The 15,466-nt window shown below is 38.1% G+C and overlaps 1 protein-coding gene across 3 annotated transcripts in view; it reads right to left on the bottom strand.

The window, feature by feature from the left end:
* The window catches only part of POLA1 (DNA polymerase alpha 1, catalytic subunit), a 301,525-nt gene that overhangs the window by 101,235 nt on the left and 184,824 nt on the right, over positions 1 to 15,466 (bottom strand). For all 3 annotated transcript variants that reach the window (XM_008972990.6, XM_055106901.2, XM_003819586.6), the window contains exon 35: positions 7,529 to 7,645. In XM_008972990.6, the coding sequence (XP_008971238.1) occupies positions 7,529 to 7,645 (117 nt within the window). The remainder of the gene's footprint in view (positions 1 to 7,528; positions 7,646 to 15,466) is intronic.

Genomic DNA, 15,466 nt, shown 5'->3' with positions numbered 1-15,466 from the left:
GTTGCATAGAGTGCTGGTTGGTCCCCAATACCCAGTCTACTCTTCCTTCTTTAGTAACAAAAAGAGCAATTATTTCCACATGACTAATTTCTAGCCCACGAAATGCAAGCAAGAGTATTGAATGGAACTTCTAGAAAGGCTGCATAAAGAACTGACAAGGCTGGGAAGCACATCCTTTGGATCCTTCAGCCTTTTCTCCATCTTGTACCCTTTGATGGCTTCAGAAGCGTGTGCAGTCTCCTGGGAACACATCATGACTTTGAGAATGACAGAAAAGAGCAGGAAGAGACTATGCCCTGATGACACTGTGGAGCCACAAGAGCAATCCTGGATAGCCCAAACCTGGATTTCTTTCACATGATAAGGAATGAATGTTTCTTAGAGAATTAAATGTCTGTTCTTTTGAAGCTACTGTTAGTTTTGGTCTCCATTACTTTTAGCTCAGTGCAATTCCTACCTGTAATGGGTTGAATTGTGTTCCTAAAAAGATACGTTCAAGTCCTAACCCCGAGTTCCTATGAATGTGGCCTTATTAGAAAATAGGGGCGGGGCTGGGCACAGTGGCTCATGCTTGTAATCTCAGCATTTTGGGAGGTCAAGGCAGGCAGATCGCTTGAGCCCAGGATTTCAAGACCTGCCTGGGCAACATGGCAAAGCCCAGTTTCTACAAAAAATATAAAAATTAGCCAGGTATGGTGGCACATGCCTGTAATCCCAGATACTTGGGAGGATCACTTAAGCCCAGGAGGTCGAGGCTTCAGTGAGCTGTGACTGTGCCACTACACTCTAGACTAGGTGATAGAGTCAGACTCTGTCTCACAAAAAAAAAAAAAAAAAAAAGAAAAGAAAAGAAAAGAAAGAAAATAGAGTATTGGTACAGGAAATCACATTAAGACGAAGTTACAGTGAATTAGGCTGGGCCTTAGTCCAATATGAGACTAGTGTCCTTATAAGAAAAAGAGAAAGAGACACACAGGGAAGAAGACTGCCATGTGACAACAGAAGTGGAGATTGAAGTGATGCATCTACAAGCCAAGGATTAGCAGATGCTAGAAAAGGCAAGGAAGGATTCCCCGTAAATTTCAGAGGGAAAATGGCCCCGCCAACACTTGGATTTCAGACATCTAGCCTCCAGAGCTGTAATACATTTCTATTACTTTAAGTCACCTAGTTTGTAGTACTTTGTTAATATACTACCTACTGAAGTCTTACACTTAGGTCTAAATAAGCCATTTGGGTCCAAAAAATCCATGATAAGACATGGCTTAGCAGATGCATGTACAAAAAAAATTGCTAGGCATTTTAATTTAGAGAATGCTCAAAACGAAAAACACTGCAAATATGGATGCCAAGAAAGTTAACACAACTCCGAACAGACTTAACAGAAATTTACTACCTAGAAAAGGTAGCAGTGACAGGTTTCCTCTGCTCCATACTAGTGCTAGTGAGAGCACCTAAAATACCGCATGCAGTTTTGGGCTCCTCAATTTATCAAGACACAAAGTCTTTACTAAGATCATTATTCTGAAAGCAGAGCTCTAGAGAAATGAAGACTCAGGAATATTGGGTCTAGAAGGGAACACTCAGGAAGACAGCTACTTTTATATGTCTAAGAGGCTCTCATAACGTGGGCATTGAATAGGTGCTGAATAAGTGCTTACTGAAGGCAGAGACAGAAAAAGGGATCAGTCTAGCTTTGTGTGGTACCATTCAGCTGAGGTAGGACCAATGAGTGAGCTACAGAAAAAAAAATTCAGGCCAAATGTAAGACCTGTCTACTTAATTAAAAATAAACTTTAAAAGTGTACTGACAAAGCAATCCAAATGTCCATCAATGGATGAATAAACACATTGTGGCATATCTATTCAATGGAATATTATTTGGCCATAAAAAAGAATGAAGTACTAATACATGCTACAACACAGATGAACTTCAAAAATGTTATGCGAGGTGAAAGATGCCAGACACAAAAGGTTACATATCGTATAATTTCATTTAAAGAAAATATTCAAAGTAGGTACAATCCATAGTGACAACAGGGGCTAGAAGGAGGGGGAAATGGGGAGGGACTGCTTAATAGATATGGAATTTTCTTTGGGGTGATGAAAATGTTTTGGAACTAGATACTGGTGGTAGCCACACAGCATTGTGAATGTACTAAATGCCACTGCATGGTTCACTTTAAAATACTTAATTTTATGTTATGTCAATTATACCCCAATTAAAAAAAAGTAAATTGAAAAAGGTTGCTAGCACCCGTGTGGCAGTAAGAGAAGCTGTAAATAGAATTTAGTAATCTCTTTGCATCAAATATGCATGTCAAAATAACAAAGGAGAGCTCCAAAAGACCCTTCATGGTAAACCACCATTTCCTACTAGAGAATAACCAATGACTAGGTTTAAGACTTTAGGTCATAGTTCTAAGGTTCTCTTCCTACATGGACTCATGCTTATTGCCTTAAGAGACCACAATTATTTTCATGTTTTCTTCTGAAAAAAGAAACTGTCCCAGGTAGCTTGGCAACATTCTCACTGTCCCTAACCTACTCATCAAATCAACAATTTGTTCAGCCATAGCCATTTTGAGATGGTAACATATAATGATTATAAGTTCATTATTTCTCCTCTCCCTTTAAGGACAGAAGTCCTACAATGGTACACATTATGTGTTCTGTTATAATAGACTTTAGCAATTTTACAAGTGAGGAAAATGTGAGAAACACTAGGGGGTTTCTCAAAGTAGGACTAGAAGTCATTTCACTGCTTTCCTTATAAGTGACCTTCAAGAAATTTAGTTGATTAAATAATTGAATAAAGGGCTCCACTATACTGCTCCTGCCCCAGGGACTATACAGTTTCGACAGATTATTTCTACCATGATCGTGAGAGTCACATACAGACATCTTCTCAGCTCTACATCAAGAATGAATATGTTAATGAGAAAAAGTTTAATTTGGTTTGAAATCCCAGTTCGATAATGAAAGATTAATAATAATAACAACAACAAAACCAGAAAGCTTTATTTTTGGTGAATTACTAATACAGAATCCTCTGTGGAGGGATTCCATACACATCCATACACATTTCACCATATTAAAAAGTCAAAACCACATTCTTAAAACAAAGAGATACTAAAATATTTATTGCCTAACTTGGGTAAGTCTCATCTCTATCACCAGTATGAAAGAGTTCGATTTTTAAAAATAACATCAACTTTTATTTTAGATTCAGAGGGTACATGTACATGTTTGTTACATGGGTATATTGTGTGACGCTGAGGTTTGGCACATGAATGATCCTGTCAAAGAGGGTTCTATTTACTTAGTAACTTAAACATGCATCAAAATTTTCACTCTCGTATTTAAATGCACCTCTTATATAGCAAAGAATACTCAGGGAATATATGTCTTAAGCAGCAACTTGTATACTGGGAATTTCCATGAGCCTAAAAAACTTAACTGTGAGATATATAGATATATAGATATATATATATGAATGAAATATCTGAGAAGAGAGAAGATACACGTGTAAAACCCTGAGAAAAAAACTGTCCCGGCTTTCTTCTTCTAACTCTGGCAATGCGAGCCAGCAGAAGAGCCAGCTTTCCTACTCCAAGTCAATTCTGGAAAGTACTCAAGTCAACTGCAACCCAGGACTAAGTGAGAATAGGTTTATTATGTGCAGATAAGACTGGCACAGTAAGAGGCCAGTGCTTTACCATCAAACTTGAACAACATATTTAAAGCTCCCACTAGTCTAGCACTAGGAATGTCTAGTGTTCTGTCCAAATGGGCATTTATAAATGCCTATTTTTGCCCACAGATATCAACTTTATAGAATTTTATATAATCTGTGTAATGTTAAAATAGTTTTATAAATAAAGAAATGTTCTGTTCATTAACATGTTTCTAGCACCTAGCAAAGTGCCTAGGATGTAGTTGCAGTTGTTTAATAAATAATTATTAAATGAAAGTAAGGTATGATTGAGACAGAGCAACTGAGAACTTGAGAACCAGATGAGTATAATCCTGCAGAATAGATACTTTGGAAAACCCTCTGGTGATTACAATAATTCTGTCCATTGCACAACTGTTTTTTGAACTTCTCTAGAACTATCTTTGGAAAAATGCATTTTTCCCTCCTACCAGAAAAGCCCAGGAACCTCACAAATAGAATTAAGAAATTCCTCGCCCATTATTAGCAACTCAAAATCGAGTACATAAGAGTGTTCTGAGTCCCACTGTCAAGGTCCCTGTCAGGAATGGCTAAGGAAAGTATCACCAACCAGCCTGCTCTGAAACTGAGTAACTCCATAGGGTCATGTCCTGAGCAGCACTGGAACCAGAGGAGCTAATCTATGAAAGCTTCTCCTTGGGAAGAGTAGCTGATAACCTTGAGAAACACATGTCTAAAACGCTGCAGTTTTGAGAAGGACAAGGATATGAAGAAAAAAACAAGTCACTTTGAAATCTAAAAAGATTAATAAATGTTAAAAGATAACCTGATATACTAAACCACTATCAACATCATCCTCGAAATGTATCGGTCTAATAGCTTAACGATCTAAGATTATAGACTAACCTTTTACCTTCTCTTACCAAGAATGCAATCATAAAACTGGTTGATTTTCTAAGAAGCAATTTGATTTTCATTGAACTTAACTTGATGAGTTAGATATTTAAAAAGTCTCAAAGGCAGCATCAGTTCATGAAGCAAGGTGATTCCCCTAAAGCCTACAACCGGATTGATGAGTCACACTAAATACATACACTTTTGTTCTCTCTCTGCACCTGCTGATGCAAGTCTTGAGACAAGAATGACGTAAAAATAATTCAATATGACAGCTAATTCTAACATTCCACATTTTTTAAAAAGTTGCTAATCATCAAAGGTATACCAAAAAAAGGGCAAGGAACTTTTTGTGCTGATTAAATTAGTTTTAAAAAATAAATGATAGTGTCCAAATGTTAGAAAGGCTATGGTAAAACTGGTATGTTCATAAAGTACTGGTATACAGTATAAGTTGGGAAAGCCCATTAGGAAAGCAATTTGGCAATATAAATCATGACCATATTGTATTTATGCAATGTATGTATGTATTGTTGATAAGAATTTATCCTAAATGTCAAATAAAGAAAAAATCATTTAAGCAGAAAAATATTCATCACAAAATTTCAAGTAGAGATATTGAAAAGTAGCCTAAAATGCCCAATGAAAGGTATAGTTAAATTTGTGTTTAAAATTTTTGGTACTGGAGGCCAGGTGTGGTGGCTCATGCCTGTAAATCCAGCACTTTGGGAGGCCGAGACAGGTGGATCACAAGGTCAGGAGTTCAAGACCAGTCTGGCCAACATGGTGAAACCCTATCTCTACTAAAAATACAAAAACTAGCCAGGCATGGTGGCACGCGCCTGTAGTCCCAGCTACTCGGGAGGCGAAGGCAGGAGAATTGCTTGAACCTGGGAGGCAGAGGTTGCAGTGAGCCAAGATCGCACCATTGCATTCCAGCCTGGGCAACAGAGTAAGACTCTGTCTCAAAAAAAAAAAAAAAAAAAAATCGTACTGAAAATGAAGTACAACACAGAAAAAATGCTTGACAAAAGATAAATGTGATACAAGTACATATCTTCATTGTGATGGCAACCATGTAAAAAAATACATATGGATATGCAAAAGAACAACTGAATACACAACGATGGTAGCTATTTGCAGTTCCTGACTAGTTGCCAAATTTTGTGAAATGATGTATTATCCTAAAATTAAGTCATTATTATTTTAAAATAAAATATTTTCAGCTGGGCACATGCCTGTAGTCCCAGCTACTCAGGAGGCTGAAGCAGGAGGATTACTTGAGCCTACAAATTCAAGGCTGTAGTGAGCCATGATTGCGCCTGTGAATAGCCATTGCATTCCAGCCTGGACAACATAGCAGGACTCCATTTCTAAAACTGTGTGTACATATTTTTCTAAAACTAGTCTGTGTATCAACCCTTTTCAGCAGGAAAATTTGAAGTCAAAACTTGATTATAGGCCTGCCTCTGCATTTAAGAAGTAAGTAAATAAACAACAGGTTCCCAAGTCTCACCTTCTTCTCACTAAAAACCTTACAAATCTTCAGGCTAGACAAATTTGGAAAGTGAGGCACATTATGGACCTGTCCTAGTGAGACAGATTGCACATTATCATATTATAGGTTCTGAAAAGATCTGCAATAAACTTGTTTAATTTTAGCTAGCCCAGCATCTGCTAGATATACTTGATCACGAAACCCTCTTTGCTCAAAGGACCTGCAAACTTCTCACTACAGTTTGGAAAATGCTGTTTGGGTCGAAGATGCTCAAAGGGGTCAACAGAGGGAAGGCATCTTAATTACCAGAGAAGTGTTTCCAGATGCCATGCTTTCTAGTTGGGAGTCATTAATGATAGTATGTCTTACACCTCAGGTGTGTATATTAAGGTAGAAAAATGGCTTGAGTGGCCGGGTGCGGTGGCTCACGTCTGTAATCCCAGCACTTTGGGAGGCTGAAGCAGGCAGATCACCTGAGGCCAGGACTCCGAGATGAGCCTGGCCAACATGGTAAAACCCTGTCTCTACTAAAAATACAAAAATTAGCCAGGTGTGGTGGCATACGCCTGTAGTCCCAGCTACTCGGGAGGCTGAGGCAGGAAAATCGCTTGAACATGGGAAGCGGAGATTGCAGTGAGCCGAGATCCTGCCACTGCACTCCAGCCTGGGCGACAGAGCTAGACTCCATCTCAAAAAGACAAAACAGGCTGGGTGCAGTGACTCATGCCTGTAATCCCAGCACTTTGGGAGACCAAGGTGGGCGGATCACAAGGTCAAGAGATCAAGACCATCCTGGCCAACATGGTGAAACTCCATCTCTACTAAAAATAGAAAAATTAGCTGGGCGCGGTGGCACGCGCCTGTAGTCCCAAGCTACTCGGTAGGCTGAGGTTGCAGTGAGCTGAGATCGTGCCACTGCACTCCAGCCTGGCAACAGAGCAAGACTCCGTCAAAAAAAAAAAAAAACAAAAACAAAAAAAAACAAGCAAACAAAAAACAAAGAAAAATGGCTTCAGAACTACTCATCTATGCAGCTACTTATAAACAATTAATCCAGCAGAGGGGACCAAAAACCCCACAAAATAAACCATTCAGGGTACAGAATTGGGAGGATTTCTGGCTCTTACAAATGGGATTCTGATCAAGCCCAAAGACGATAGCAGTTTCTAGAATGGAATGGCCATGTCTTCTTTTGTAATTATGTAGTGGCAACCAAAGAAATCTATAACTCATATGAGAATTAGTCAGTTTCCCTTTTAAATATAAATATAGTATTGCTCATGACATGTGAAAAAAAGAAAGCATGTATCTTTCTGAAATCTGTATTTTTTAAAAATAAGATTAGTATATGCATATGGTAGTAGGGCATCTTCATAGGGCAAATACTCAGTATCTACTTCTCAAAGCAAGCAGCCCTCTACCCTCTTCTACATGGTTCTTTAGCATTATGAGACTGTTACCTCTGGTTGAAGTGTAGCTTTCATGCAGGCTGGGCAAAGAGGCCCAGTTCGGGAGAATTGAAGGGGAAGGTGACGAGTTCGATTGCGACAGGTTGGCTCTTCACATATCAACCAGCCCTGGAGAGAAGGGAAAACTTCAGACTTATCACCATCGACAAATACAAGTAATAAACCTTTTTTTGGTTATCAAGATAGACTCATTTTATTTAATCTTTTCTCAGAAATTCTGACATAACTCTAGTTATCTCTCTCTCCTGACATGTTAATTAGATAGATCTATGCCCCAAACTTAGAAGTTAGGAAAACCATTAAGTTAAAAAAAAAAAAAAGAAAATCACATGAGATGTTATTTTTTTTTTCTTAAAAGAAACACCCTTCCTCACTCCAATACATCAAAACTTCCCAACAAAAACTTCTACTACAGGCAGAATGTAAACCAATGTGTTTTAGTTCATTAGTAAAGACCATTACCAAAGTAAAGAATGCACCACATACATGTATAACCTTCCCAATAGCTGAGTGACTACTGGCTAGTTACTTAATTACTGCGCTGTTTCCCTCTCTGTAAAATGGATACCACAGTACTTACCGTATACCGTTGTTGCAATGATGGAACACATTTAGAGTGTCTAGGATTATATTTGGCATAAAAGAAACACTTAATAATCAATTATTTCATGCAAACAAAAATAGATTCTCTTATATGTGCTTTCTAGAGACATAAAACTAGCTTCAATGTTTTCAAGGACAACTTCAACTGACCACTATTTTCCAGAGGTTTGAAATACTACAGCTATCGCTCACTTCTCTGTCTTTTAGAACCCTCTTCTCACCTTCCTTCTTCAGTTACTCTCCCTTGCTGATCTTGTTTGAATTTTCTCATAGTGATGTGATAAGAATATACCTAAGACCTTAAATCAGTCTTATGTTATAAAACGTTATCTGTTAAACAAAGGAGGTAAGACATCACAAATGGGGTCAAAGTTCATCTGTTCATACTAAGGCACCAAGGTCTGTGGGCTTTCGTGCTACATGCATTGCCACAGAGGCGTAAGTATAAGGCAAATGTTAGGGTGAGGTGCTGGGGTATAAAGGTGAACACGGTATGCTGCTGCTCCCTTGTCTTATGGTGTTCTCACCTGTGGAGCCCCCAGTAGGGACCTGACTATCTGTAGATCTTGGAGCATTTTGAGACATGGCAACTTCTGAACCGGTCTTGAAAAATGAGTGGAAGTTTGGTAAGTAGAGAAGGCAGAAAAGACAACTTACACAGAAAGAACAATGTATGTCAAAGAATGCAGGCCAGAAAGAGCTATGCTGAGTTATCATTAATAAAGGAATCAATAACATGCATAACCCCATATCCTATTTCTAGACTGAACAACTTGTTGGTCTTTTCCCCTTAGATAAGAGCAGTATATACATGAGTGTTCGTTCATTATGTCAGGTACTTTAGTCTGCCACTTAGTAATGTTTCCATGTGGTGTTAATCCAAAGCTGAGGGATGCCCTCACTTGCTGCTGTGCCGTTTGACCTCATTCCTCGGAATAGGCTTTTCTGGAAGTAGCTATAACAAAACTCAGGGGAAAGCACCAAGAATCAGTTCTTCTAGCTCCATTTAAGACTATCACAAAAAGGGAAAGTGTATTATAGATCTGTATGAATAAAAAAATTATGCTACCTTTAAAGAATGTAAAATTCATCTAGTCAATACACCCACAGTAAGCATTATTCCTACCTTCATTCAAGGCTAAACTATTTTAAAATTTAATATGAGCTTTTCAAGTACAGGGAGGGTCTCAATGAGCCCTTAATGAAACTTGTAATATATGCCCAGAATTACATTAAATATTGTGAAGAATAGGCAAAAGGGCCCCAGGTACAGTTTTAGGAAATTACAATCTAAACAGGAAAGCAAGGTCCACACACATAAAGACTATAAAAGCAATTCAGTATGGCTTGGCTTTAAGAACCAAGTTGTGTGGTACCAACTATAAATGCTAACAATACAGAGAAGGGACAGATTAGTGTCTGAGATGAACTACTACTACCACAGCAAAAGATCATGAACCAATCAGTGTTTTGGAGTCACAGGCAGCTGTTTAATTTTGAGGGTGTATTACAACATCTTCTTGATTTAGAGAGACATTTATATTCACGTTTTACTATTTCTGAAACTCAGATGCATTTATAATGGGCATGTACAGCTTAATAATGTACTTTAGTTTCCTTCAAAAAAGCTGTTAAGTCAAGAGTGCAGCTCACAATCAGCTCCTTAGAATTAAAGAAACAAGATACTGGCCGGGCGCAGTGGTTCACGCCTGTAATCCCAGCACTTTGGGAGGCCGAGGCGGGCAGATCACGAGGTCAGGAGATGGAGACCATCCTGGCTAACACGGTGAAACCCCGTCTCTACTAAAAATACAAAAAAATAGCCGAGTGTGGTGGCACACGCCTGTAGTTCCAGCTACTCGGGAGGCTGACTGCTTGAACCCGGGAGACGGAGGTTGCAGTGAGCCAAGATTGCACCACTGCACTCCTGCCTGGGTGACACAACAAGACTCCGTCTCAAAAAAAAAGAGAGAGGGAGGGAGACAGAGAAACAAGATACTTCAGTTTAGTCTGTTCTAGGCATGGGAGATACAGTGGGGAATAGTGGAGCTGACAGCAAGAACAGGTATTACATTTTAAATGTAGCCTATAAACACTAAAGGTAAGACTAGTTGTTTTCTTGAAGTACCCATTTAGGTATATTAATAAAGGAAACAAACCATACAGGACTGGACCACTCCTTTATCATTCATTGGGTTTGTTACTTTAAATTTGATATCTGAGGCTTTACATGCTTTGGAATATGTAGTTAGTTAACACTGCCAACCATAGTTGTAATTCATCCAATTCTAAACAAAACTAAAAAAATAAGCAGACAGGTAATAACTATCATGTTTTGAGATAAGAAATTATTCAGTTCCAAAATATAACCTGGATATTAAAATTATTTAATTTTTAAAATATAATGTTCAAAAACTATAGAGTTCTTTTCAGATGTTTTTGAAACTTGATTCTGTCAATTTACTACGACTTCACAACTCCCTGGGGGAGCTGCCAACCACGGACATGCTAAGTTATCATCTCACCTGTTTTTAAAGCAAGCACCTAACTCTAACTCTGACAGAGGTACTAACTAAATGTCCTTTCAAATCATATGGAAAACAGATAATATAATTTGTCTAGACTTCCTACCAGTTATAATTAACATTAAGGAGGTCTTTTTTCCTTTGTCACCTCTCTATTCAGTGCTTATTTGGGTTTGTTTGTACTTACTATCTGTTAATCTCCCTTTACAAATGACAACAATAACTAGTGCTATTATGCATGGAAATTAAACATGCTGATAACTGTGTGAAGGGAACTGGGGCTGAAAAAAATATTAGAAGCCTGTAACTCTTTATGCTTCTTGTTTTATTTTGATAATTAAGCTTTTGGTCATGGTGTATTTTAAACAAAACTCTTCTATGTAGGAAATAGGCCCTAATCATATTAAATATATGCTTTGCTTCAATTCAATTTTGTAAAGTACATTTTATTTAACCCTTTGTTCCCCCAACAAATGCCAACCGGCTAGCTAAATCTAACCTTCAAGGAACATTTGTGCTGTTAAAAAATAAATATAGGCTGGGCATGGTGACTTATGCCTGTAATCCCAGCACTTTGAGAGGCCGAGGCAGGTGGATTGCCTGAGCTCAGGAGTTCAAGACCAGCATCGGCAACATGGCAAAACCCTGTCTCTACCAAAAATACAAAAATTAGCTGGGAGTGGTGGCACGCACCTACGGTCACAGCTACTCGGGAGGCTGAGATGGGAAGATGGCTGGAGCCCAGGAAGTCAAGGCTGCAGTGAGCTGTAATTATGTCACAGCACTCCAGCCAGGGTGACAGAGTGAGATCCTGTCTCAAAAAAATTTTTTTAATAAAAATAAATAAATATAACAGGTATTTGAAAATATTCCATGATGATGCAAATCTTATAAGATCTCATACTGAATTCTGTTTCTTAAAAATGACAAAAACAAAGCAAATGAAAATAATAATATTGCATAAGTTCACTCTGATTGATCACTCACAAAGACAAAACTTAACTTACTTTCATTTCTCATTTTCAGAAATAACATATAGCCTGTACAGCCCAAGGCTACACTGACAAGTCAACAGAAGAGAACATTTTTAATAAAAGTGTAGTTCCTTGGAACTACTCAACCTATAAAAAGATTTGGATTTTAATAAAAACCTCTAGAATCACTTTAAGGATGTCTGCTATCCAAATATGTAATTTTATTATGTAATGCCGCACACAAATTATCATAACCAATAGCAATAAGGTCAATAAATTTTTAGTTGCCTGGCTTAGCCACATTTATAAATAGAAAGTTCAAAAGAGGTGAAGTCAGCCTGTCCAATAGCAAAACAAACCTTTACCAAAATATGCCAAGCTCTATGACTTGTTGCTTTAATCTCAGCATCACTAATTCCTTAAAATCATTGTGTATGAAATTGTGTCAAATGTTGATTGGTTCTGATTACTAAATTATATTTTTGAGGCCTCAACTAAAATGGCTTCTTCTGCACATGTTAAAAAGGGATCAATTTCCACTTGTAACTGAGGCGTTCCTAGTAGTTGCACCTTAAACATAAACTGTTATTCATTTGTGTACATTTGTATTTTTAGAAGGCTATACACACAGAAATCATCTAGATCTGAAACCGTAGAGCATAGGAGGTCCTCAAAAATATCTTTTGAAGAAACTATCAACAGAGTAAACAGACAACTCACAGAATGGGAGAAAATATTTGCAAACTATGCATCTGACAAAGGTCTAATGTCCAGAATCTATAAGGAACTTAAACAACTTAACATGTGAAAACCAAATAACCCCATTAAAAAGTGAGCAAAGGACATGAACAGATACTTCTCAAAAGACATATAAGCAGCCAACAAGCATACGAAAAAATGCTTATCACTAATCATCAGAGAGATGCAAATCAAAACCACAATAGGATACCATCTCACACTAGTCAGAATGGCTATTATTAAAAAGACAAAAAATAACAGATGCTGGCAAGGCTGCAGAGAAATGGGAACGCTTATACACTGTTGGTGGGAATGTAAATCAGTTCAGCCACTGTGGTAAGCAGTTTGGAGATTTCTCAAAGAACTTAAAAAAGAGCTACCATTCAACCCAGGAACTGCATTACTGAGTATATACCCAAAGGAAGATAAACTGTTCTACAAAAAAGACACATGCACTCATATGTTCATTGCAGCACTATTCATGATAGACATGGAATCAACCTAGGTGCCCATCAACAATAGACTGGATAAAGAAAATGTGATACACACACACACACACACACACACACACACACACACACACACACCATGGAATATATAGTATGCAGCCATAAAAAAGAATGAGATCATGTTCTTTGCAGCAACACGGATGCAGCTGGAGGCCATCATGCTAAGCAAATTAATGCAGGAACAGAAAACCAAATACCACATGTTCTCACTTATAAGTGGGAGCTAAACATTGGGTACACATGAACATAAAGATGGGAACAGATTCTGGGACTACTAAAGCAGGGAGGGAAGCAAGGGCTGAAAAACTACCTCTTGGGTACTATGCTCACTACCTGGGTGACAGGATTATTTGTACCCCAAACCTCAGTGTCATGCAATATACCCATGTAACAAACCTGCACGTGTGCCCCCTAAATCTAAAAAAGTTGGAGTTATATTTTTAAAAGTCTTCTGAATAAATGAACAGAAGCAATCAAATAAAAATGTAGAGGAGCAAGTTTATAAAAAACAATAAGGAAAATAACAATGCATAGTAGTTTGCATACTTGAGTCAAATATATAGTGGGCCCTTCTCCTCTCATTTCCAATCAGTCACCAAGTTTGTCCACTGGTCTTTCCTTTATAGTCCCATTACCACCAACCTCATCAAAGCCAGACCTCAGACTGTTCTATTTCAGTAGCCTCCTCCCTGGTTTCCCTGACTCCGTTCTCTCTAATATCCAATGCAAAGGGCTCTCCACTCCCATCTCCCAATCACACACCTTCCACAGACAATTAAGAACAAATTCATTGGGCTGGCTTTCAAATCCTTACAACCTCATCCCACTCCCCTGCCCTTTCTCATCATTCTCTTACACAAACTTACTGCCCAATCAGATTGGTTTTCTCACTGTACTCACCATATTTTGCCTGTTTTCACCTCCTTATCATTATACAGGCTGGAGAACCTCTGCCTAAAAGGTCGATTCCTTGATCATCAGTTCCATTCGTCTTTTGTGAAATTTTCCCGATCCACAGGGATTTCTTCCTTATTCCACCTAACGCTGAACATACACTGCGGTGCACTGTCTCTTAACCATCTTATTTTACCATCTTGTTTTGCCTACCTACCTGGATGGTCGGTCCCCTGGGGAACAATTTGTTTTGGAGCTGGTACTGTCCTCCCCAGTCTCTACCACAAAGGTTCACAATCAACGAAGAATACAGAATTGAGGTTATGAAAAACTGCATGAGTAGGGTTTCTTTCCTCCCATTTACTAACAGATAATTTTGTGCAACTCACTGAACCTCTTTCTGAGCCTCAGTTTCCTCATCTATAAAACAGGAGGTAATATTTACTCTATTAGTGTTGTTCAGGGGATCAAATAAGAAAACTCACAAAAATGTTGAGTAAATGTAAAATATTGTTATTATCCTGTCTCTGGTATTGGGGAACATTATTGCTAAGCTATAGCTGACAGTGCACTATTAAAAATGCACCATTTTAACCAGGAAAGAGCCTGGTCAGTGTCCATCTGGTGTTATTACAAAACGTAGAACTAAAATAATGGATAAACAGTAAGATTAGGTGGTGCTGCTTCTCAATTTGAATGCAAAATATTACAACTATGTAGTCAACATAAGTGAAATTTTCGTATTTTTTTCCTGATCAAACTAAAATATAGTGAAGATATAGACGGCAAAACAGGCAGCAGGGGAAGAGGAGGCTGTCTTTGCTTTATTTCCGGATTCACGGATTTTCAAGAGACAGCATGGTTCTGCAGTGACGTACGATTTAGTTTAAATTGTAATGGCTCACCAGGAGTGCAGTGACAGGGTCACAGGACGGGGTCTGCCAGCATGCATGCTTTGAGTTCATCAGATTATTACTAGTTTTCAATAATGGCCATTAACCACCCCTATACCAAAACTAGATGTACTCTGAGAACATCAGACTCTCTTTTCACCCTAAACCATTTATAAATGTTCCGGGGTTCCCTTGCAGGCACATTTTTCTGCCACAGAATTATCCCCAGTGGCAAAAAATGGGTCTCCTTATAGATAGTGCACCGTATGGGCCCACAGCTGCTTTTGAAGAATGACATGTTGTGATTTGGAATTTCCAGAAATATCAAAAAACAAATTGCTTTCTGACCCACATTTGTACCCAAAACTGGGAGAAAATTTCCCTAAGATCTCCAGGGGAAGTTTTAACAGGAATATAATTTTGCTTTTAAAGTTAAATCTTCTACACTGCAGCATGCTGGCATGTCAAAGAGTGATTATTAAGTCCCAGAAAGGTACTAGAGTAGGAGATGAAAGAGTAAATCAGGAAAAATAAATACATAAACTAACTATTCACCGAAGTTAATACAAGAATATTTTGAACAAAATTATCAAAACAGAAGTAGAAAGTGCCTCATCGGTCAATGTAAGAATTTTAAATATTATTAAAATTGATTTTTTAAGTAAGACATCTCTTTAAATGAACAGTCATATGTCATTTCATCCAAGTTATTTGAAACTTATTGATCTTATCATTTGTACAAGGACCAGACTCTGCCATCAGTTTGCTGAAAGGATAATGGAGCACTCCCAAA

Source organism: Pan paniscus, chromosome X, assembly GCF_029289425.2.
Source record: "Pan paniscus chromosome X, NHGRI_mPanPan1-v2.0_pri, whole genome shotgun sequence".
In the NCBI taxonomy this organism is placed as follows: Eukaryota; Metazoa; Chordata; class Mammalia; order Primates; family Hominidae; genus Pan; species Pan paniscus.
Note: the sequence above shows the minus strand (reverse complement) of the source record. Positions and strands in the feature narration are given on the sequence as shown.